The sequence below is a fragment of the Ascaphus truei genome, chromosome 8 (assembly GCF_040206685.1).
Source record: "Ascaphus truei isolate aAscTru1 chromosome 8, aAscTru1.hap1, whole genome shotgun sequence".
Classification (NCBI taxonomy): domain Eukaryota; kingdom Metazoa; phylum Chordata; class Amphibia; order Anura; family Ascaphidae; genus Ascaphus; species Ascaphus truei.
Genome location: NC_134490.1, coordinates 30217056 through 30240298, shown reverse-complemented (window position 1 = coordinate 30240298; position 23243 = coordinate 30217056). Strand labels below are relative to the sequence as shown.

At 44.6% G+C, this 23243-nt stretch overlaps 1 protein-coding gene across 5 annotated transcripts in view; it reads left to right on the top strand.

Moving 5' to 3' along the window:
* The window catches only part of ARHGEF18 (Rho/Rac guanine nucleotide exchange factor 18), a 123851-nt gene that overhangs the window by 70165 nt on the left and 30443 nt on the right, over positions 1-23243 (top strand). For all 5 annotated transcript variants that reach the window (XM_075611090.1, XM_075611088.1, XM_075611091.1 and 2 more), the window contains one exon: positions 19395-19462. In XM_075611090.1, the coding sequence (XP_075467205.1) occupies positions 19395-19462 (68 nt within the window). The remainder of the gene's footprint in view (positions 1-19394; positions 19463-23243) is intronic.

Below are 23243 nucleotides of genomic sequence, written 5' to 3'. Positions count from 1 at the left end.
GTAGTTATCGCTATATTTTAATTGATGTGATATTGATTTTTCTCCAATGTCATTTGCTGTGATTTTTGATATTTCTGGAGTTATAATAGACATGTTATTCCTGTTTGCATATTATGAGCATGCTTTCTGCATGTTTAAAACAAAAAACAAAAATATATATATATATATTTTCTTTTGGAACAAAATGACAGATTTCTGGTGTTCCTTAACCCTTTCAGCTCTAGAAGGTTTAATTAGGTTTCTGGGGATGTGATATGACATTTTAGGAAAAATCCCTAACGTCATATGCTATTTTCAATGATCTTTAGCTGTCACTGACTGACAGTGGGTTACACAAAGGTTTATTGGCAATTTGTAATCTCATCGCCCCTTCCCTGCAGGCATCCTAATTGTTCTGTTGTGTAGGGAATTTGAAAAGTGCTTTTATACGCAACGAGGCAGTAATTGGGTCTCCACAGGAGATGTTCTGGGTGTTTTTGCCATTGAGGTGTCAGTCCCTTTGCAGGTCCTGTTTGTATACATTGATCTATTTTCACACATTGTGTACAAAGAGACTTTAGAAGCGTGTTTTATTTTCGGGATGTTAATGGTGCGGTCTCACTTGGGACCAAAGTGAAATAATAAGTCAAATCTTGGCGATTTGTGTATTGTATGTCTTTATTTATATAGCGCCATTAATGTACATAGCGCTTCACTGTAGTAATACATGTGGTAATCAAATAAATAACAGAACATGGGAATAAGTGCTTTAAATATAAAAGTAACATTAAGGAAGAAGAGTCCCTGTCCCGAGGAGCTTACAGTCTAATTGGTAGGTAGGGAGAACGTACAGAGACAGAAGGAGGGAGTTCTGGTAAGTGTGTCTGCAGGGGGCCAAGCTTTATGTATCATGTGTTCAGAATATCCACAGTGCAATTCATATGCTTCTTTAAGCAAGTGTGTCTTAAGTTGGGTCTTAAAGGTGGATAGAGAGGGTGCTAGTCGGGTACTGAGGGGAAGGGCATTCCAGAGGTAGCAGTTATGTTTATATTATTTATTACTCAGCAGGGACATTATAAGTGCATAAACATGTATTGACGGATACCAGATTTCTTTATAAATAGTGTTTGTCACGTATATTAACGCAGCACTTTGGGCTGATTGCTTATTGTTTTTGCATTTTATTTGCTTTGTTTCTCCCCCCCCCCCCCCCCCCCGAATGCTTAATCGTTTGACATATTTACTTTGAAGGATGTTAAAATTCAGCTCTGCCAGAGTCTGGTTACAACGGTAACCTCGGAAGCTAAAGATTAAGAACATGATTTTTAACACACAAATAGCAGGATGTGTTTGAGAGACCAGATATTAACATTGTATGAGAGAAACTCATATAGAATTCTGAGGGATTGCTGCATTAAATCCATTAAATATGTTACTGGCATTAGTTCACATTGGTCTCCGGAGGGACTGCACCTATAGCCACATTTTCAGGCTCATGCATTACATTCAAGGTACATGTGTAAACTGCCCAGCAGTGAAAGGGTTAACAGGACCCAGAACGTAATATCTGCCTTGCAATCAGATATTGCAGTGAGTTGTTGTTGTTTCCTAATCTCTGTGAGCAAGTGCAATAATAAGGGCTCCCTGCTCATGTGTCTAATTGTACCCATTGCAGAAATAGTTTAGGCATCTTGTCACCCTGGGGATGAGACAGTAGCCCTGGAGGCCGCATGTAATGACAGACCTTGCAAATTGGCAACGCTGGGACAGTCCTTTCCGAACCGTGCCACCGGACCCTATAAAATGTAGCATTTAGTCCAGTGGTGGGCAACTCCAGGCATCAAGGGCCACCAATAGGACAGGTTTTTAGGTAATCCCTGCTTCAACACATGTAGCTCAATCGGTGGCTCAGTCTTCGATTGAGCCACCTGTGCTGATGCAGGGATATCCTGAAACCTGACCTGTTGGTGGCCCTTGAGGACTGAAGTTGCACACCCCTGACTTACTCGCACGGTAGCCATATATTTTTTGGATGGCGGAAAAAACTAGACCCCAAGTAGAAGCGGGAATGTCCAAATTGCAGTATTGTAAAGATAATAATATAAAGATAGAAGTAACTAGCCTGCTGAAAGCTCAATGCCACACACAACGGGGAGTTGAAAAACCGGGATGTGTTTAATTGGCTTAATGGGGGTCTAGGGCTAAAGTAAACTAATAAGTGGCATGTTTCATGGATTAAATGTAGGTGATTTAAACTGTTTTTAAAGAATCTAACAAGTATAAGTATTTTAAAATATATATATTTTAACTCCGTAGTAACCAAATGCTTTGAAATGTCTTTTTTCAACAATACTTGTTTGATGCCTTGTGATAGGAATATTTGTATATGCCGTTAAATTGTTGATTCGGGTTTTTTGTTGTTGTTTGGCAGCCTATTAAAGAGATAAAGTTGAAGAACAGTAGTTACCAGAAACATTTTGATGTGATGGATTTGAGGAAAATAGAAACATACTCATTTTTAATCAGGGAGTAAACACATTAAAAAATGTACTTTAAGGCTGGTTAACTTATTTATTTGTTTTACCCCAATTTGTTAATGTTTTTTGCTTGTTTGGGGCTGCTCCTATAAATCTTGGTTATCAAAACTCGGCCAGGTATTGTTTTTTTAGATAATTTACATTTTTGATGGTTGTCTTGGAAATATTTGTTAATGATTACATTTGAGACCTGGCAGTTGTTTCAGTTCCCCTATGTTCTGATTTGTGTTCGTTTTGTTATATATTAAGGACAGGGGGTTCGCCTCCGCCTATAGTTTTTGAAGCGTCAGTCCCTTTGCATGTGCTGTTTACACCAGAACTCCTGGCATTGACCTGTTGACATATTGTGTGGAAGGGTTTGAAACTTATGTATGACACCATGGATGTGTAAGGGGAAATGAATTACCCACACACAAATGTTTGTTTGTTTATTGAATGAGGCTGCTACAAATCAGAGACTTACCTGCCAGTTCACTCCATTTTCAAGACTTTGATCCAATGTTTGTTTACAAACTCATCGTTTCTTAATATTCTTTAGTATTGTGGGAACTTCAGGTCTTGGTAGAAGGACTGCAAATTCTAGAAAAAGCCTTGGAGTTGGAATTGAAACCCAGGACTGGATCAGGCTGTCCTGAAAAATGTGATTCCTTGACATACATGAGTAAAGTTGTTAATTTTTTATTTATTTAAAAAAACAAAAAAAAAACATGAGAAAGGTATAGTGACATTACAAAATACTTTTCAACTAAGTATATCAATTCACAAGAAATCCTCCCCAGGGAGGTCAGTACGCCGCACAGCCGTGGAATAAAAAGCTTCAGAAAAGGCTGATCAGTGTGGCATGAAACTTTAGTAGAACATAGTGCAAACGGATCCTCTTGACGCGTTTCGGCCCGTCAGGCCTTTGTCAAAAGATAGTGGCACTCATCAACTAGATCTATTGTCAAAACACCATTTCACAGCTGCAGCTATACTTTCTGAGCGCCTGGTGGGTTAACTGGCTGTTTACCCGTTTTCACAAGTATATCAATTCCACTTTCAAACACAATGCATAATTTAGCTACTAATCTAATTATGACGATACACTTGAATTGCGCGTCTGGACCAAATTCCATCATTTTACAGGGTGTCCACACTAATGCACAGAACTCCTACAAGTAAATGCATCGTGCCCCTTTTTAGTGTGGGCACCCTGTATTATGGGTATAATCCTCTATATACAGATTTTTATTTTTAACATATTTTAATAAAGGCGAAACACCATGTATTGTAGGGTGATGTTATCAGAATAAACAAGACATACGTTTTTTTTTTTACAATTATTTAACACATTTGCAGATTCTCTTTGTCATCTTTGGTCGTTGGATATTTCAGATAGTCCAACTTCAATGCTGAGCCTTATTGCTCATAAAAAAACCTCCCTGGGACTCATGGTTTTGTCTCTGATCAAAATCGACAGAATTCTACCTTTTAGCACTGTAGTTTTAAACAAACCTTTGAACTGCTAGTTAAACCCCTTTGAATGGTTGGAGTTAATATGTTAATATGTTATGTTCTTGACATTTTTGTTATAGTTCTTTCTAGTGATGGGATCGGTCCTGAAGAAGTGTAGATGCATTCAGGTTATAATAACTTTTTAATGGCCCGATAGAGTTTTTTTTATAGATTCAATTTATAGTGTACAGTGCTTTCGGGAACCTCAATTCAGATGAAGAAGAGACGTGTGAGGTTTGGAAAGTTCTTAACTCATGAAGAAGAGACCTGTGCGGTTTGAAAAGCTTTGTACACTATAATTTTATCTATAAAAAAAAACCCCTCCAATGTTGAACCCCGAGGTCCGCAGATATAGTAGGCGCGCGTGCCTGCCCCAGAGGCGATCCGTGGCGATGGAGAGGGGAAGACGTGACGGGGAGGCATGTTGGAAGCGTGCCCGTGACATCACGTGAGCGGTTCGCCCTCATTCGTTGAACCGCACATGTGAGCAGGCAGTCGCGCAACCAAATCAACATTATTTGTCTCCTCCAAAATCGCGAGCACCGTCGTGCTTCATCGCGCTCTTTTTGGCCTGCCTCATAGAGTTACGGCCTTTTGTGCGCGCGGTCACGGGGAGTATGGACGCAGCCTAAGGCTGTGTTTATAGTGGAGAGTGGCCGTGCTTTCCAGCGCTGATGCTCACCTCTCGCTTACCAAGCGGCTGCTTTTCATGTTCTTGCCCCACAGACACAGCGTGTGCCCTGGTAGGCGGGGCTTGTGGGGCGGAGGCAGGGCGGGAGGCGGGACAGGGATCTGTGTCTGAGCTAGGGCAGGGGGACATGGATCTGTGATAATGGTGAAAGGCGGGGTTGCAGACCTGCCTAAGACATGCAGATGAGCATACAGTTATATATACAGCTAAACCCCGTTATAACGCGGGTCTCGGGGTCCACCCCGAGACCACCGCGTTACTAACGGGGTCGCGGAAAAAAAAATGGCCGCCGCTTTAATGCAGATTCATCCCGCGGGACAGGAAATGGGAGCGGGCATGTCCCTCCGCTCCCCGCTTCCCCCTGTCACCGCGGGACAGCCCGCGGGGCAGGAGATGGGAGCGGGGATGTCCCTCCGGTCCCCGCTTACCTCTGATCCCTCCACGTGCCCGGTGCTCCCGCTGCCTGCATGGAGGTGGTAGCGGGGGGTTTCTTCTCCCCACCGCTGTCCCTGGCGCTCCCGCTGCCTGCGCGGGAGGAGGGGGGGAGCGGGTGGTGGTGCTGGTCGCGGCCTTTCCTCTGCTCCGACCCCACCCCCCGTCTGTGTAGAGTGAGAGAGAGAGTGTGTGTGTGTATGTATATATGGGAGAGAAAGTGTGTGTATGTGGGTGTGAGTGTGTGTAAGTGTCTGTGAGTGTGTGTAAGTGTCTGTGAGTGTGTGTGAGTGTGTGTGAGTGTGTGTGAGTGTGTGTGAGTGTGTGTGAGTGTGTGTGAGTGTGTGTGAGTGTGTGTGAGTGTGTGTGTGTGTGAGTGTGTGTGAGTGTGTGTGAGTGTGTGTGTGTGAGTGTGTGTGAGTGTGTGTGAGTGAGTGTGTGTGTGAGTGTGTGTGTGAGTGTGTGTGTGAGTGTGTGTGTGAGTGTGTGTGTGTGTGTGTGAGTGTGTGTGTGTGTCTGTGAGTGTGTGTGCAGTGTGTGCAGTGTGAGCAATGAGCAGTGTGTGTGCAGTGTGTGTGCAGTGTGTGCAGTGTGAGCAATGAGCAGTGTGTGTGCAGTGTGTGTGCAGTGTGAGCAGTGTGAGCAATGTGTGTGCAGTGTGGCAGTGTGAGCAATGAGCAGAGTGTGGCAGTGTGAGCAATGAGCAGTGTGTGTGCAGTGAGTGTGTGCAGTGTGTGCAGTGTGCAAAAAAAAATTTTTTTTTTTAAAATGTAAATTTTTTTTTTTTTAAACGGGAGCCACGGGAAAACCGCGTTATAACCGAATCGCGGTATAACGAGGCGCGTTATAACGGGGTTTAGCTGTATCTATATAATGGGGAAAGGTGGGGTTGCAGACCTGCCTAAGACATGCAGATGAGCATACAGTTATATTTGCATATTTGCTTTCCTGTGGAGGGTTTTTGTCACTTTTTTTACTCACCATAACTTAACTCAGTATTATGGTATTGCCTATCCCATAGCCTCTCTTGCATTCCCAGTAAAATGAACCCCACACTGATGAGACCCATCAAGGTCGAAACGGCTGTCTGTGGGTGGTTTTCTGGGTATGCACCTTAACCCTGGCTGTGCTCAAAGCTGTGACCATGCAGCAAGCTTAAGCCTATAGGGAACCATGTTAAAAATGGTTATTGAGGCAAAAAGTAACACTGTGTGCTCATTTGCATGTCATTTCCTAGAATCCCTTGCTGCAGTGGAAGTGATGTATGCTGGGTGATAATGGGGAAAGGCGGGATTGCAGACCTGCCTAAGACATGCAGATGAGCATACAGTTATATTTGCATATATCTATATATCTATATATCTATATATCTATATATCTATCCCGAATTAAAAAAAAAAATTTTTTTTGTACTCACTGCACGCACACACACACACACACACACACACACACACACACACACACACACACACACACACACACACACACACACACACACACACACACATTCACTCTCTCTTTCACACACACAAAGTGGGGGGGGGGAGAAGAGAGAAGAGCGTCCGGCTCCTCGCCTCCATCGCCGCCCCAGGGGCCGACCGCACACCACCCCGCTCCCACCACTGCTCCGCTCGCTTCACCGGCTCCCCCACCCCCTCCCTCCATCACCCGCCCCTTCATCACCCGCCCCGGGCAGGCAGGCAGCCACGGGAACCGGTGCAGAGGGGACACACACTGTTCACCCGCTTCTCCTCCCCCTTCTCCCCCCCCCTATCTCCCGCCCCGGGCAGGCAGGCAGCCACGGGAACCGGTGCAGAGGGGGGGACACACTGTTCACCCGCTTCTCCTCCCCCTCCCCCCCCCCCCCCTATCTCCCGCCCCGGGCAGGCAGGTAGCCACGGGAACCGGTGCAGAGGGGGGACACACTGTTCACACGCTTCCCCCCTCCTCTATCTCCCGCCCCGGGCAGGCAGGCAGCCACGGGAACCGGTGCAGAGGGGGGACACACTGTTCACACGCTTCCCCCCCCCTCTATCTCCTGCCCCGGGCAGGCAGTAACGGGGATCGGGGCAGAAGGGGGACACCTCCCTCCTCCCCCCTCCCGATCGGGTGCGCGGCGGCCTTTTTTTGTTTTTTTTAAATATTTTTTAATTAGCGCGACCGTGGAGGGAACGGGGAGCGGAGGGAACAATGGCCGCTCTCGGGTTTTAGCTCATTTCTGAGCTGCGCTCTGATTGGACGGCTTTGCGGTCACGTGACCGCACCTCCTCTCCAGCAAGCGCTGAAGCACAGATTTGCTGTCGCGGAAAGCTGAGCGAGGTTCCGCACGCGTGAGCACGCGAGCGGAAGCTTTCACTCAGAATGGCACAATAATAAATAATGGGTCTCAGATTATATACTAAGCGCGCCTCAGCGCGGATCAGCAAGCACGACACCACTATAAACACAGCATAAGAAGTATATCAAGATCCCAAATTTTTTTGATATCTTGTTCAATGAAGATAGTTTACTCAACCTAAACCACCCCCACCCACAAGCTTGAATTCCTTAACCCCAGTCTGTCTTGAAGTTTTACATTTACAGAAATGTTTCAGGTCATGCCCCTCGCCCTCCTCCTGCATTTTTCACTGGAGAAGTGTAGCTGTTTTCTCTCAGGCCCTCTGACCCCGAGCTCACAGTTATTATTGCCCTTTTGAAATATGTTTCACTTGCCAAACACCTTTTTATCGTTTTCTGTCTATCCAGCATAAGTTTGGTAAATACATCATTTTCAGCCTCGAGGTGATTAGAAGAATAATTATTTGAAACTTGTCAGCTGTGTACTTTTTAAGGTGCCGTATTTGAAGCTATTTTAAAATACACATTTGAGTTACTTTTCAGTTAAATAGTTTTGTGCAGCAGTTTGTGCCTTTCTTTTTGTACAATTTAATCCCTTTGTAGCTGGCCTGTGCCATTGGCAAAAAAACAATTTTGGGCACCTTTTTGTTTAAAAAAAAAAAAAAAAAAAAAAACCCTTAAAAAAACAAAATGACCATTATATAGATTTTTCTTGCATTGATATAACAATGATAGATCCATATTTGGATTTTGAAGTCTGCTTAATTTACTGTTGGCGAGTACAGTATTATAGTGCATAAGTGGCTATTTTCTTTACATTACATTGTAATATCAGTATTGGTTTGGTTTCATTTTTATTCTGAAGATTTTACAATTCCCTTTGTTATCCCTTTAATTGCCAGAGGGGGCCTGCAATGGATTGTCAAATGTGGTCTTTCATCACCGGACGGTGTCTTGTGGCAAAAGACCGCATAGTAAACGTTGCCCAAAACTCCGACAAGGCTAACGCGAGAGGAAGCACTTAATAGACCAGCACTCTTTTATATCCAGGGCTCATGATTTAAAAACATAACCGCCCCTAATTACCAAGTAAACCAAAATCAGACCGATGTTTGCTTTAAGCACATTATGTTTCTACGATGTTTACAAACTGTTTATTTTTGGTGAACCAGGTGGCACTGCCCTTTTAACACTTCACCCCTAACAGATAGGGTTGTGATTCAATTCCCACAGCTGTACAACAAGCGTTTGAAGTATCCTGTGGCTGGGTGTTGCCTTGGTTGTGTAATGATAACCAGACCCATGAGACAGCAGATAAGGACCATCTGGCCTGCCCACTTCTCCCAACTCCCTTTTCTAATGGAAACCCTGCTCGATCTCCGAATGTGACTCCCTGTTTTGCGTGTTGTTACATTGCTCTGCGTTGCTGGCTCCTCTAGGAGGGATAACGTTGTGACAATAGCAAAGGGAGAAGAAGCTTGCGATCGGAGGCAGGGTTTGTGAAAGAGGACATTACATTGAATACATCTTTTACATGTAGGGCATTGGTTTGTCTTGGTAGGACCGTGAGCCAAGTTCATGGGCCTGTCAACATTTATCCTATTCATCTGCAAATTAGCTGTGTTCCCCTGTGTGTGCATACACAGGGGATTCCTAAAATCTGCTCCCTCAGGCGAGCTCAGAGAACTTCCAGCAATTCAGCCCCTCTGATCTCTCCTACGGTTTCAGTGTTATTCTGCTATCTTCACTCTGCATTCTGAAGGGAATCTTCCGTCAAAGAGAACAGGACATTGTGCACAAGCTCTCTGTGAAAACTGTCGGCATTTTTTTAAACCAATTGGCAGCTAAAAGGGATATTCCACTCTGTTTTTCAAAACGCTAAGATAGATATTAATTCTATTGCTGATTCTTATCTAATAACTCATCTTTTCCATTGCTGTCTTGGCGTCTGTTTAACTTGAAATGTTGCATATTCTTTGGAGCGGTAGTACTTAAGTTGGTCCTGGTTTAAGAGCTTACCTGTGTGAGTAGTAGGGCAGGTATGAGTAAATGGGAGAGGATGCACCAATATTAAAATAAATCATGAAGTCATTTTATAATGAAAGCTAAAACTGTGACGTACCATGAGGCTGAAGGAACGTGTTTAATAATCGTATCTGTAAATGATTGGGTAATGGATAATGTCATTTTGGTTAACTGAAGTTAAAATATCCATCTTAAGTTTAAGGACTTTTTCCTTAATTCATATGATCAGCTCCACATTGGACACTATAAAAATAACGGCAGTGATAATAAAGGGTCAATCTCATGTAGGACCATATTGAACTGATCAAAGGGATATGTTTAACGTTTTCAGTTTCCGATTGATATACCAGGCACGTCATGGGCAGAAACTAGTTTTTAGGGGCAGATGGAGCTTACCACTCTGTCTGAGCGGTCATCCCAATCCGAACTGAAGTGGAGCTCCCTCCACGTCAGTTTCCTGTATCCAGGGGGTCTGATCGCGTCACCTGATCACTCCAGGAGCGATCGTGTCACGTTGAGGTCCAGTGGCCTGAAGGCACTATAGGGCCGCAGTACCCGTGGCATTGAAAGGGGAAATGGATCAGAGAGTGTCACTCATTGAACTGATTTCAGTAATATGTTTAATGGTTAAAGAGTCAGTTCCACATTGCACCATATTGAATTGATAAGTGATATGTTTATTGGGTAAAAGGGTCAGTTCCACGTACTGTAGAATCAAACTAAATTAAGCCCAGTGATATGTTGAACAGGGGATAACTAGGTGATTGAATATGGATTTACAATCCGTTTTGGGTCTCATGCAGGGCCCTACCACTTCAAAGGCTGATGGATCCACTTCTAAATTTGTAGTATAGATAATCCCAGGGACAGGTTGTAAAACCTGTATCGCCTCTCTTCCCGGGACGTGCCTCAGACATGCCATTTAAATATCATTCATATTTCTAGATATCATGTCATCATTTATAATTATAGATGTAGCGTCTTTCTCCAAATCAAACTTCAGAATACAGCCCAAGGAAACCTCGTGAGTGAGAAAACACTGAAACTATCGTGTGTGTGTGTGTGTGTGTGTGTGTGTGTGTGTGTGTGTGTGTGTGTGTGTGTGTGTGTGTGTGTGTGTGTGTGTGTGTGTGTGTTCCAAACCATTTTGTTGTAGTTCACTAGGAATCCATAAGACTTAATTTTAAGAATGTATGTAAAACGCTGTGTGTGCACAGTATTGCATAGTTATACATGCTCGAGACTTCAAGTTCAATGTGGAAAGCATGGAGCCGGGTCAGGTGCTGTAAGTAGGGCATACTTGACATACCTCAGCCAAGCCCAGTTTTGGTTTCTATTTCCTCTTAATTGGGTTTGTATTATCTAAACAAGCGGCTCAAGGATTAAAGTAGCCTTGCGGTTAAAACTGCAGTGCCACTTACTCGTCATATTTGTGGTAAGGTTCCATGATTTCTTTGGGAAGAGGAAGTTTTAAAGGGGAAATCCCTCCTAAGACCATAGTGTACTATTGAGAGTGACATATCAGAGTGGTTACATCTGGGTGATGCCCCCCACCCCCCCCTTTTTTTTTTTTTAACCAAAATCTCTGACACCTACATGTATTTTGAGCAGAGACTTGTGAAGGGTTTGATTTCCTCTGGCTGCTCCATTTTTTCTGATGTCACTGCTTGTTCAGCAATACTTTGCACAGGACAGAGAGGACAAAGATGTGCAGAAACCTTGAACCCGCTCAGTTGTTTTGTTCTCCGAGACTCATCAACTTGGTTAGTGATTCAGTGTGAAGCTGCTAGTAGTTGCAATCTCGTCACAATTACACGCCATAAAGGAAATGTCATGTCACGTGGGTACTATAGAAAACTCCCACTGCCCCATCACAAGGGAAACGCATGGGATGCGACTTGGGACGAATGGCCTGTAGTTTGTAGCATGTAATGGCGATTGAGTTCCTGCTTTAAATGTTAAGATTTGAAGTTACTGTACTTATAAGACTTCCGTCCTCAACAAGCTTTTTATCGATGTATAAAATGAGCGGGGTGCTTACAGATTGTAGCAGATAGAGCATGACAGATAGGTGGGCACTTGTTAATTGCGTGTCACAGATGCACACTAATATACACACATAGGGACACAGCTAACCGGTGGGGAGTGACAGCGGGTGAATGGAACCCCCCCGCGCCCCTAACCAAACGCTGGCTACTAAGCATTCTAGGAACACGAAGATAAAAGAAAAGTGCACCGAAGTGAGTATACAATGATTGGTATTCAAAGTACAGACAATTCTCACGTGTGAGTAAATACATGCTGGCTCCGTTCATAGTCCGCAAATGGAAGGCATCCCGTGGGCCAAGGGTTAGGCACTTGCCTGTTTGCTCAATAGGTGTATAGTGGACTGTGGCGTTCACAAATCCGGTGCTCAGAGGTTGAATAAGGAAGCTGAGCAAAATTGTATGATGTGTCATAAGTGGGGGAGACCGAAACACAGGCTGACCTCAAAATATATAACCGTGAGATTACAAATGCTCCTAAGCAACTGGCTTATATGTAAGCTCTAATATTGTTGGTAGTGGAGACTCACTCTTTGACAAAGCGCTTCGGCGTGAAACGCGTTAGAGGATCCGCCAGAGCTCCATTTTCATGCTGCAATAAAGATTTTTCAGGTCACACTTCTCAGCCTTTGCATGGTTCCTTGGCGGTGCACTGATCCTTTCTCCTGCGGGAGGAGTACTACAGCCTGTTTGCTCAAACGATGTAAGAGAGGGAGCTCCAACAGACCAACTACACGAGCGGAGAGCCAGAAGTGAAGTTTCTGCTATCAGAATTCCCTACGCGTTTGGCACAACAGCGGGGGTTCGTCAGGGGTTCAGAGGCATACAGAGGCATACAGAGGCATACAGAGGCTTAACTGTAGTGCTTGGTTAGTTCCGATTGGCCAAACAATAGTTGGGTAGTTCGTGAGCAAGCAAGGCATGAAAATTGGTTGCAATATTTGTTAAACAGGAGACAGAGAGAAAGAGGCTCAATCTTGGTCACCAGTGCTCATCAAAACTTGATCGATAAACACTGAAAAAATAACGTGAAATGGTGAATAAAAAAAGAAACCTTGATAAAGGGTTTCTGTTGTCACGATGTGTAATACGATTGGATAAATCCATGTATAGTATGAATAGCATAAATATAATTATATAAACTGTAGTGTATTTCAATGAAACAATATGAATGGTCAGTGAAAATACAATGTGTGCAATATAAACATATATTTAAGACAGAATATATGTGAATACTCTTACCCTTGACATTAAAATAGTCAAAAGATAGATCATCTAAATTGCAGTGATGACATATATGTGAACTATATTCCTCTCTAAGAATCTTAGCCTTAAACGTTAATATAAAATATACATGAAACAAAAGGATATGTACAAAAATATATTTTAAAAAGTATATTGGAAAGATATATAAATACACTTATCAAATTATAATACAATTAATACAAATATACATGATAGAAACAATGACATAACAATTTATAAAAAAAAAAATGTTAAGGCAATAAACTATAAAAACAGACAAAACTTCAAACATTTCATTAAATCCATATGAATATTTGGTATAAATCCACTTTTTTTTCCCATGAACTAAAAATATGGGCCCTGACGGCTACAGTCACTGAATGTGGGTCTGCTGCACTGACCCCCATCCCCTTTGCTCGTTTTAATCTGAGCCTTCGTTCAGAAGATATAAGCATTTGAAATACTAAGTGTCCATGAGGTTAATAAAGCAGCAGTTCAAGCAATATTCTACGGGTTTTTTTTGTTTTCTGGTTTTTTTTTTTAAATCAGTTCTGTACTTTGAGAAAATACTTGTAGCATTTAAAAAAAAAAACGTTTTAAAGATATTTTTTATGTTTCTAAGGGTGCGTCCATGGATAGTGCTTGCGGGCGGAGGCGAGCTGAGGCGCGCTTCCGCTCGGCACTGAGCCCCTACAGCCGCAATGAGAGCGGCTTTACTAGGGGCTCGCCTATGCTTCCACAAGCGCGCGGAAGCGTAGGTCTTAGGGAAATTTTACATTTTCCCGCTTACCGGAGCGCAGGGCCGGTCACGTGAGCGGTTTACCCAATGAGGGCGAACCAGCTCCGTTACGTCACTGGCCCGCCCGCCGACACGCCCCCGGACGGCGTGCTGTCTAAGGCCAGGGAAAGCACCCGCTTTCCCTCAGCCTCTGCGCGCCTCCGCCCGCCAGCAATAACCATGGCCGAGGCCTAATGTAGGAAGCATTTCCAAAGTGACAGCTCCTTGACTGGCTCTGGCTCTTAAGCCCCACCCTCTCTCTAGCAGTGAACCAAGTGTATCTAGTAACTGCCCAGTCAATCATATTCCAGGAACTACATTGCCCAGAATGCTGTGCAAGAACTGAATTAAATAGCCCCGAGCAAGTGATTGATTACAAGAGAACAGATCGATCTCTAGCTTAGCTAATCACTTGTCAGTGTGCAGATTGTATTGATGCACATATTGAATGGGAAATATATATATATATATATATATATATATATATATATATATATATATTATTATATTATTATTATTATTATTATTATTATTATTATTTTTTTTTTTAAACGGTAGCTTGAACTGCAGCTTCAATATGGAGCTCTCCTCAGAGCAGTCTAAAGGTTACCATGGTAACCTCAGAAACTAGAGCTTCAGAAAATCACTATTTATTATTTTTTTTTCTTTGTTTTTAGAGCAGGACATGCTTAGTGGGCAAGATACTAACATTAGATGAGTTACACTCAGAGGCTTCTGGGGGTATTGCAGCTTTAAGACAAACGTTACACAGCGAGGAGAGATGTTTACCAGACTACTTGAGATGTTTGGAGTATCATTCGATGGGTTTCCTTAAGTGCATTTCTTGCAAGGCGAACACATTTCTTATTTATGTTTCCAGACGTAACTTTTGGCTCTGCGAGTGTTTCTCATAGAAATAAAACACATGCAGGGTAGGAATTCTACCTTCACCTTTAACACTTCTCTCGGGAAGAAGGCAAAGTGATGCTAAATGTCACACTATAACAGGGCTGGCCAGCTCCAGTCCTCAAGGGCCACCAACAGGTCAGGTTTTTAGGCTATAGATATCCTGAAAACCTGACCTGTTGGTGGCCCCTGAGGACTGGAGCTGGCCAGCCCTGTTGTATAACTAACATAGGGTACACGGGATACCTTTCTGGGATATTGTGCTATTTCTATTCCACAAAGCAACTAAGTACTATTGTCTACATCAGTGTTTCTCAACCGGGGTGTCTCAGACTAACCTTGGGGGTGTCCTGTCAAAAAACTAATTAAGCTAATTAAAATGTGATTTTTAATGTGAATGAGAATTGAAATTCACCGCACCATGTAAAAATTCCAATAGGAAAGTTGATCCCTGCCCTGGAGCGTTTACAATCTAAGGCTGGGATTGTGGCCCCTGCGCGGCCCCGTGCGAATGAGCCGCCGCCGCGCGCACTCCTGCAGCCCAAGCGATTTGTGAACTTGGCTGCAGGAGATTGTAGACGCGTGGCGGCCGCGTCACGAAGCTGGTTCACCCTCACTGGCTGATCCAGCTCCCGCGCGCAGACGTCAGATGTCAGCTGGCTGAAAATACAAAATTTGTTGTATTTTCAAAATGCGGCCGCGTAACTTGCATAGCCCACTACAGAAAGCGTGCTTGCCGGGCGCGCGCACGCAGCGACGCTGGCACCATAATCTCAGCCCAGGTGTTTTGTTGGGAGACTTTGAGAGACAGCAGGTGAGAGAATAAGTGCAGTAGATGGCAGTGCTTGGCTACAATGGTTGGTGGGAGTGACTGGGTGTGGGACAGTATCCAGGAGTCTTGGTTACTGGGATGCTTCTTTGCGAGAGGTGAGTTTTAAGGTTGGTCGGTATTAAATTAGATGTGTTAACACCATTAGCAGTGAAAGAGGAGGCATGGGCGAGAGCAGGTGTGCAGGGAAAAGGGGATGGGGAGGAGTCCATGTTTTTACATATTAAAGAACTCGAGACACCTCTGTGCCATATCCTTCATTCTACCTATTATCTGCTGTTAAAGGCACAATCCCACATCGTTGGCCAGTTGAATTTCTTGGTGTCCTCTGAATGGGGAAATGTCATTGTGTTTTCTTTACCCTTATCCCACCCTGTGCTTATCAGAGAGCCAATAAAGATAAGGGGGGAGGAGGGACTCTGCTGGCTGTACGAGTGCTTGCTGATCGCACACAAGGGAGCAGCCAGAGGAAATCAAACCCCTCCCAAGTCTAACGTAAAATAAATATATTAAAAACTACTTAAAGGGGTCAGATTTGGGTAAAAAAACGGGTATCAATTACCCAGATGAGCCCCCTTAAACATGTCACTGGAGCTAGTTCACTTTCCTCCTAGGAGGGACTGCCCCTTTAAAGCAGAAATACAGGTTTTTCTTTTTGAAATTTTTATTTAAAACAGGATCGAAGCAGAGGGTCTCCAGAGCTGAACTGCGTTAATTTCTGCACTGAGGACCCCCTGTTTCCAGAGCTATTTGCCTTTGTAGCGGTGCCTATATTTCTGCAGTCAGAGAAACTGTGTGTCTAACATAATGGCGATATTTAAATGTCCCACTTCACACGGGCCAATAGGAAGCTGTGACATCAACCGGTGCGGCTTCTTATTGGCTTGCGTGACCAGGACCGTTAAACTTGCAGAGATACCGGCACCCCTACGAAGGCGAGCATCCTGGAAGCAGGGGTTTCCCAGAGCTGAAATTAAAACCGTTCAGCCCCGAAGAATCCCTGCTTCAATCCTGTAATAATAATACAAAATAAAAAAAAAGTGACATCTGTATTGCTGCCTTAAATCGGCACTAGGTTTCATTCAGTAAGTCAGTGGTGATCAACTCCAGCCCTGAAGCCCTCTCTGTTCGCCCCCCGCCCCACCCCCTGCCGACAAGTCAGGTTTTCAGGATATCCCTGCTTCAGCACGGGGGGGACGACTGGAGTTGAGCGCCCCTGCAGTAAGTCGCACACACTGCGCATGGTATAATTAAATGGCAAGTGCACAGACACAGCTGTGAATAAACATCAGGACCACAAACGAAAAATGAAAATGACAAACACTGGGCAAATAAAAGTATATAACCATGTGTGTATATAGTATATTACAGTAATATAGGATATGTGATCATTTATTGCAGCAACAAGAAGGGGGTACCCAGAGTATATAAAAGTCTGGACCAGGTGATTTACTGAAATCTCCCCTAACTTCCCAGATTTTTAAATGTGATGCTGGAAAGGGGTCATATTTCCTCAACAAAAATAAGGGGTCATTTCCCAGGTAGTGGCAACATTGATTCACATGCTCCTAGGAAACTCAGCTTGTAATTTCCTGAAAATTAAATCAGCCGGTTCATCTGCTCCGGCGTCTGATAGTGCGTTCCGCGGAATACATTACGGTGCGTCGGATAATCCGTTGAGCAGAAAATAAAACGACGGATACCGAGGACCACCTGTATATGGTTTTGTATGAGACCAGTGGTTATAACAGGTGAACCCTAGTGTCAGATCTCGTTGTGACCTTGAAAAAGTCACCTTACCTACCCGTTCTTCAATACTCAATAGTAGACTGTAAGCTGCAAAACATTTTATGTACTGTGCGCCATATACTGTCAGCGTTGTATAAGAGGGGGGGCTGCAAAGTTTTTAAACTGCAGTATGGAGGAAATGTGTTAAACACCTTTAATTTTCCTTTTGGCACAAACAGTCCGGAAAAAGCAGAAGGGAAATTGCAGGTCGGCTCTCGAAAAGTGGACTTTGTTTTCAGATAATTAGCTCGTCTCCAAGTGACGGCCGAAAGCCAGTCAGAAAGCAGGGTCCGACTTCTCTCGGATCAATACGCCTCTGCCGTGTTAGATTCTGATCAATGCCCCGCACAGCAGGGATCTCTGGAAAAACATTAACAGGCTCTCAAAAGAGGCCGCTTCCTATGAGATTGTACGCAACTCCGTTCATAGCGCCGCGGCGTGTACACACAGGCCTGAAGCCAGTGGCCAGCTGACGTGTATATACTGCAAAAGGGATATATTCAATGCAGAAGAATTTGAAGTTTTGTTGAGAGCCTACTTCTACATCAGGAGTGGCCAACTCCAGTCCTCAAGGACCACCAGCAGGTCAGGTTTTTAGGATATCTCCTTCAGCACAGTCGGTAGTAGCTGTTTTACTTATTTGTATTTTGTGTAAATATGCTTTGCGTATCTCCGGGAACACTGGATTTTAAGCAGCTACTGGTGTTTATCTGTTTGACTAATGCCAAATTCATCATTACATTGCAAACAGAACAGAGCATGGAGGCTTAACAAATGGTCAAGACATTGGACAAATAACTCAATGATTTCCAACTAGGGGTGTCCAAGGGGTTTGCCAAAAAATATGTAATGGCGGATTGCAGGCAGTATAGTGGGTTCCTGAGCCTGAGCGGGGACTGTGCACTTAGTAAGGCTGCGTCCATAGACACTTCGCCCGTGCTGAGGCGCGCGGAGGCTGAGGGAAAGCGGGTGCTTTCCCTGGCCATGGTACGCACGCTGTCCGTGGGCCTGTCTAGGGGCGTGCCAGTGACGCCACAGAGCTGGTTCGCCCTCATTGGGCGAACCGCTCACGTGACTGGCCCGTCGCGCCAAGAAAACAGTTTTAACTGATTTATTGCGCAACGCGTGCACCCTCTCGCTTCTGCGCGCATGTGCGCACACGCCGTATAGACAGGATCACTGCCTTTAGGCAGTCTGATCGTTCAGCGTGCGTCCGCGTGGTCGTCCATACCATGGACGCAGCCTTAGGCTCCAAACTGTACCGTAGCATTTGCCATATAGCTGTCAATTACAGCATGAGCTTCCAAATTTGCTCCCCACAATGCTTTGCATCCACAGCAGCACGGCATTGTGGGGTGTTACTTTGGAATCTCCCACAACATTTGACACCTTTACCACCTATGCTGTCTGCACACACTGAGGTGCAGTTTGGGGCCTTATTAAGCATGGGAGAAGGAGCGACTCATTGAGTAAAGACACTAATTGGCACTGAGTTTGAAGCAGGGGAACCTGGTTCAATTCCCGGTGTCAGCTCCTTGTGACCTTGGGCAAGTCACTTTATCTCCCTGTGCCTCCGGCACCAAAAACATAGATTGTAAGCTCCACTGGGCAGGGACCTGTGTCTGCAAAATGTCTCTGTAAAGCGCTACATAAAACTAGTAGCGCTATACAAAAACATGCTATTATTATTATATTATTATGTGTTCCCCCCATGGCCTCAGGATATGATACTGCCTGGGATTGTTCGCACAGTTTTGTTGGCAATAACATTTGTTAATTAGTGGTTGACGGAACAAATATTTTCTAGCAGGGGGTGCACAGTGTGAAAAAGTCTGGGAACCAACGGTCTTATGCAAACAAAGCAATGGACTTGAATCTGGAGTTTCGCATATATATGGAGCACCTCAAAACTTCAGGCTGTGAAGCATGGGAAGTGGCCATCGTAATGGTATTAACCAGTTGCCTGGAAGCTGCTGTTCTTTATGTAGCGTACAATTATGCGTTTCTTGCCTCCTCAGGACTCCCCATGTTCGTTTTCACTGGGGGGGGTTCAGATTCCCGCCCAACATCCTCGAGCAATATACCCCTCAACATCTTCATGTCCTTAACCGCGCCTGGGTCAGAGTAGAAAGGAAAAGGGAAGAGTGTGCCATTGTTACATGCACCAGGAGCAATAGACTTGTTATTTTGACTGCTTGCTTTCGAGTTCTCCTTTACCAGGACCCGAGTGCTACAGATCACCAGAAAATCTGTCCTACGGCTGATCTCAGAATATCTCAAAGTTCATTCTTATTCTTGTTTGTTTCAGATTGCGCTGTAAATGTCCATAGAAACTGCAAGGCACTACTTCCTGAATGCACCAGCACAAAGCTGAAGGTAAGGCTGTCATTTTCTCTCCAGGTTTTGTCCTTTGCAAGCTGTGATGCATAATAATGGAGGGACTTAAGCGTTCTTCACAAATGTGTACATTAGTGTACAGAGCTTTCCAATCCTTGCAGGAATCCTCTTCATACGTGCAGAGCTTTCCAAACCTCACAGACCTCCTCCTTCACATGTACAGGGGCATCCAAACCTCACAGGTCTCTTCTTCACTTGAGGTTTGGAAAGCTCTGTACAGTACACTACTATTTAACCTATGAAGAACTCTTATTTGCTCCATTAATGGATATCGCAACCAACAAATAAACTACACTTCTCAAGGATCAGTAGAGCTTACTAGAACTTTGCTCTACTCCCAAGGTTTAAAAACACACCCCCCTATTCAATGTGGTAAAAAGTAGGGAAACGCACAATTGGTTATGCACTTGCATGAAAGTTACTGCATTAACTGTCTGATACCTGGCTTCTTAATATATTAACAAGGGGTCACAATGTAGTTGTTTTCAAGCTTTGTAATGCTCTTCTGTCTGCCTATGAGCACATTTAGAGCCCTCGTCTGATTTTTCTTTACGGTGATATAACAATAACTCCTTGTGTTTATACAATAATTTTCACACTCGATGCACTTTACAATTATGCTTCAGAGACTTTCATGCACTGTATTTCTAAAGCTCTGGCTTACGCAGTGACCATGCATGGAGAACGGAGGTTTTATTTCAATGTTGCTCAATTACAATCTATCCTAAACGCTGCTGCCAGAATCACGCTACTCTTTCCTAAATCTGTCTCCGCGTCTCCCCTGCTGAAATCACTCTCCTGACTTCCTATCAAATCCCGCATCTCACGCTCAATTCTCCTCCTCACTTTTAAAGCTTTACACTGTTCTGCCCCTCCTTACATCTCAGCCCTAATTTCTCACAATACACCATCCCGGCTCTTGCGTTCTGCTCAAGGATGTCTTCTCTCTACCCGCTTTGTATCTAAAGCTCTCTCCCGCCTTCAACTTTTACCACTGACTGCCCCGCACCTCTGGAATGCCCTTCCCCTCAATATCCAACTAGCACCCTCTCTATCCACCTTAAGACCCAACTTAAAACACACTTGCTTAAGGAAGCATATGAGTAGCTCCATGGCTGATAATTAACACCTCTTACATTAACTTACCAGAACGCCTTCCTACTGTCTCTGTACGTTCTTACTACCAACAAATTAGATTGTAAGCTCTTCGAAGCAGGGACTCCTTTTCCTAAATGTTACTTTTATGTCTGAAGCACTTCTCCCCTTTGTGTTATTTATATTATTTATTTATATTATTTAAATGATTGTCACGTATATTACTGTACTGCTGTGAAGCGCCAAGTACATTAATGGTGCTATACAAATACATACATACAATTACATGTGAGAGAAATAATTTTCTTGCAATGACCGAGTATCTGAGCCTGACAAATGCCGGGTGCAAGGTGGTCAAGGTGCCTACTACTTGTCACCTAAACATGTGTGGGTGTTTAACAGGAAGAACTGCGTCCGTAGAAGGACAGTGGTGGTGGTGATCACTTACCTGCTTCCTAATGTCGCTCCATAGGGCCTTTGCATAACTCCATCCAAGGGATGGCGGGCGTGACTTAGGGAAGCAGAGCAGCGAATGACCGCTGTACCACTAAATGGCCTCTCCTTGCTGATGAGCAAGACATGGGGTCTGTAGTGGGGAATGGTGTCTCTATTGGTCATTGGGATAGTATTGTTGGTCATGGTGGCTGGTTTCAAAAACTGGTGCCTACGTTTTAGACCTGGCTCCTGGATCTGACCTGGAACTTATCTGTAGAGAAACCAGTAAGGAGCATCAGATAATACAATTTGTTATCTTGATGGAGAAAAAATGAAGCCAACACTGCCTGAGAGAGCTAAGCCATTTCTCCAGCATGGGTCCACTGTCAGAAAGACGGAAGGAAAATCACTTTCATAAACCCTCCCAAGGCCACAGCCGATATGATGAGTATACACTGCGCTCTATTGGAGTGGAAGCACTGGCGGGTCACAAGGGCCAAACCGTGCAGCTGGGAGTCCAAAATAGACAAGGAACATCCAGGCGCGAGACAAACACATCTCCGGGGATAAACCTCAAAAGAGCAGTGATGCACAGCTGAAGCTGTGCCCCCACTTAGCTGGTATAGGGAAGTCACAACCAGGAGAAAATATCAAATTATATCCATTGAAAGTATGAAAAATGAAAGTAAAATATTCAGTATATTGATTCTTTGGAAGCTGTAAATACACATGTAATCAGTACGCTGCAATGTCATGAAAGGGACAGCAGCATTTCATATGTCCTCAAAAATCGGAAGATGTAAATGTTGGTGAGAAGATGCAGATCTGTTATTATTGTTTATTTGTAAAGCGCCAGCTTATTCCGCAGTGCGGTACGGTGGGCTTACATAGTGACATGAATTACATAAACAAAATGACATACAAAGAAGGACTGACCAGCGCAAACAGATACAGAAAGAGGGAGTGGAGAGGAGGAGACACCAGAGAAGGAAACACTTAAAGAGCGTTGGGATAGGTAGGACTTCAACCAGGACCTCCTGCGTCACAGAGACCAATGGGTGTATAGGGTGTACAGGAGAAGGGGGTTATTGACAGCAGAGAGACCTAGGAGAATTAGTAAGGAGAAATGACCCTTAGACTTGTAGGAGGACAGAAGGGGTTTTTAGTGTAGGAAATTGGTGATAGAGTGGGATTTACGCCAGTAACGTTGAGCAGTGCGTGAGCACTTTTCCAGGTAGCTGGTAGAGCTTGTGCACCATGGTTGTGACTTAATTTGTCAGGGGTGAGGTGGGGAGGCAGGAGCTGACTTGTCTAAGACTGATGAAAGTGTACTGTTGTATAGAGAGGGTGCTCGGTCTGGGGAGGAAAGGTTAGAGATGGGAGAGAGTAGAGGTTGTAAAGATGTTGAAAATTGGAGGGGGTTCTAGAGCAGGGGTATCAAACATATGGGCCGCATGCGGAGAGGGATGACGTGAGTGCGGGGAGGGACAGCCCACCCTGTCTGTCCTTTCAGTGAGCTAAGGAAAGGGAGATGCGGTCAGCCTGGTTTGCGGGACACGTGGTGCCAACCCTATTAATAAGGGTATGTAATATATTTTTGGGGGGGGGGGGGGGGGAATGTGCTAGCTTCCTGTGAAATTAAATAGTGAAAAAAGTGTGTGTAAAAGTGAGTGGGATAGTTGGGAGAGTAAGGTGTGATGAGTGTGTGCAAACAAGTATTGGGAGAGACTGCCGTAGATGACAGTATGGATGCAGGCTAACATAATGAGTTACATGTGCAGGACGTTTGAAGGCATGTTTACTCTGAAGATAATCTCATGCTTGATGTCCCATGAAATCCCCTTTTGGCCGAGACGTCTTAGGCCTCGGTCCCGCTGCGCTCGTTGGCGCGGGCGGCTAAGTCGCGAGTTCCCCACCAGCAGGGGAATCCTCGCGAGCCGGTCCCGGTCCCCCCTGGCGGCACAGCTGACTACACGCTGTGGCGCGTCAGCCGCTAGGAGACACAAGAGAATGGTGTTTCCTAGCGTTGACGCGTCACGTGGTGTGGCTGTGAGCCAATGGGGAGAGGAGGAGAGGCTTCGGGGAGCGGGGAGGAGTGTGGAGTGAAAGCAGGTGCGTGCCTGTCTATCTGTGTGTGTATGTGTGTGCCTGAGTCCCTGCCTCTGTCTGTGTGTGTGTGTGAGTGCGTGAGTGCCTGCATGTGTGTGCTCGCTTGTGTGTGTATGAGTGC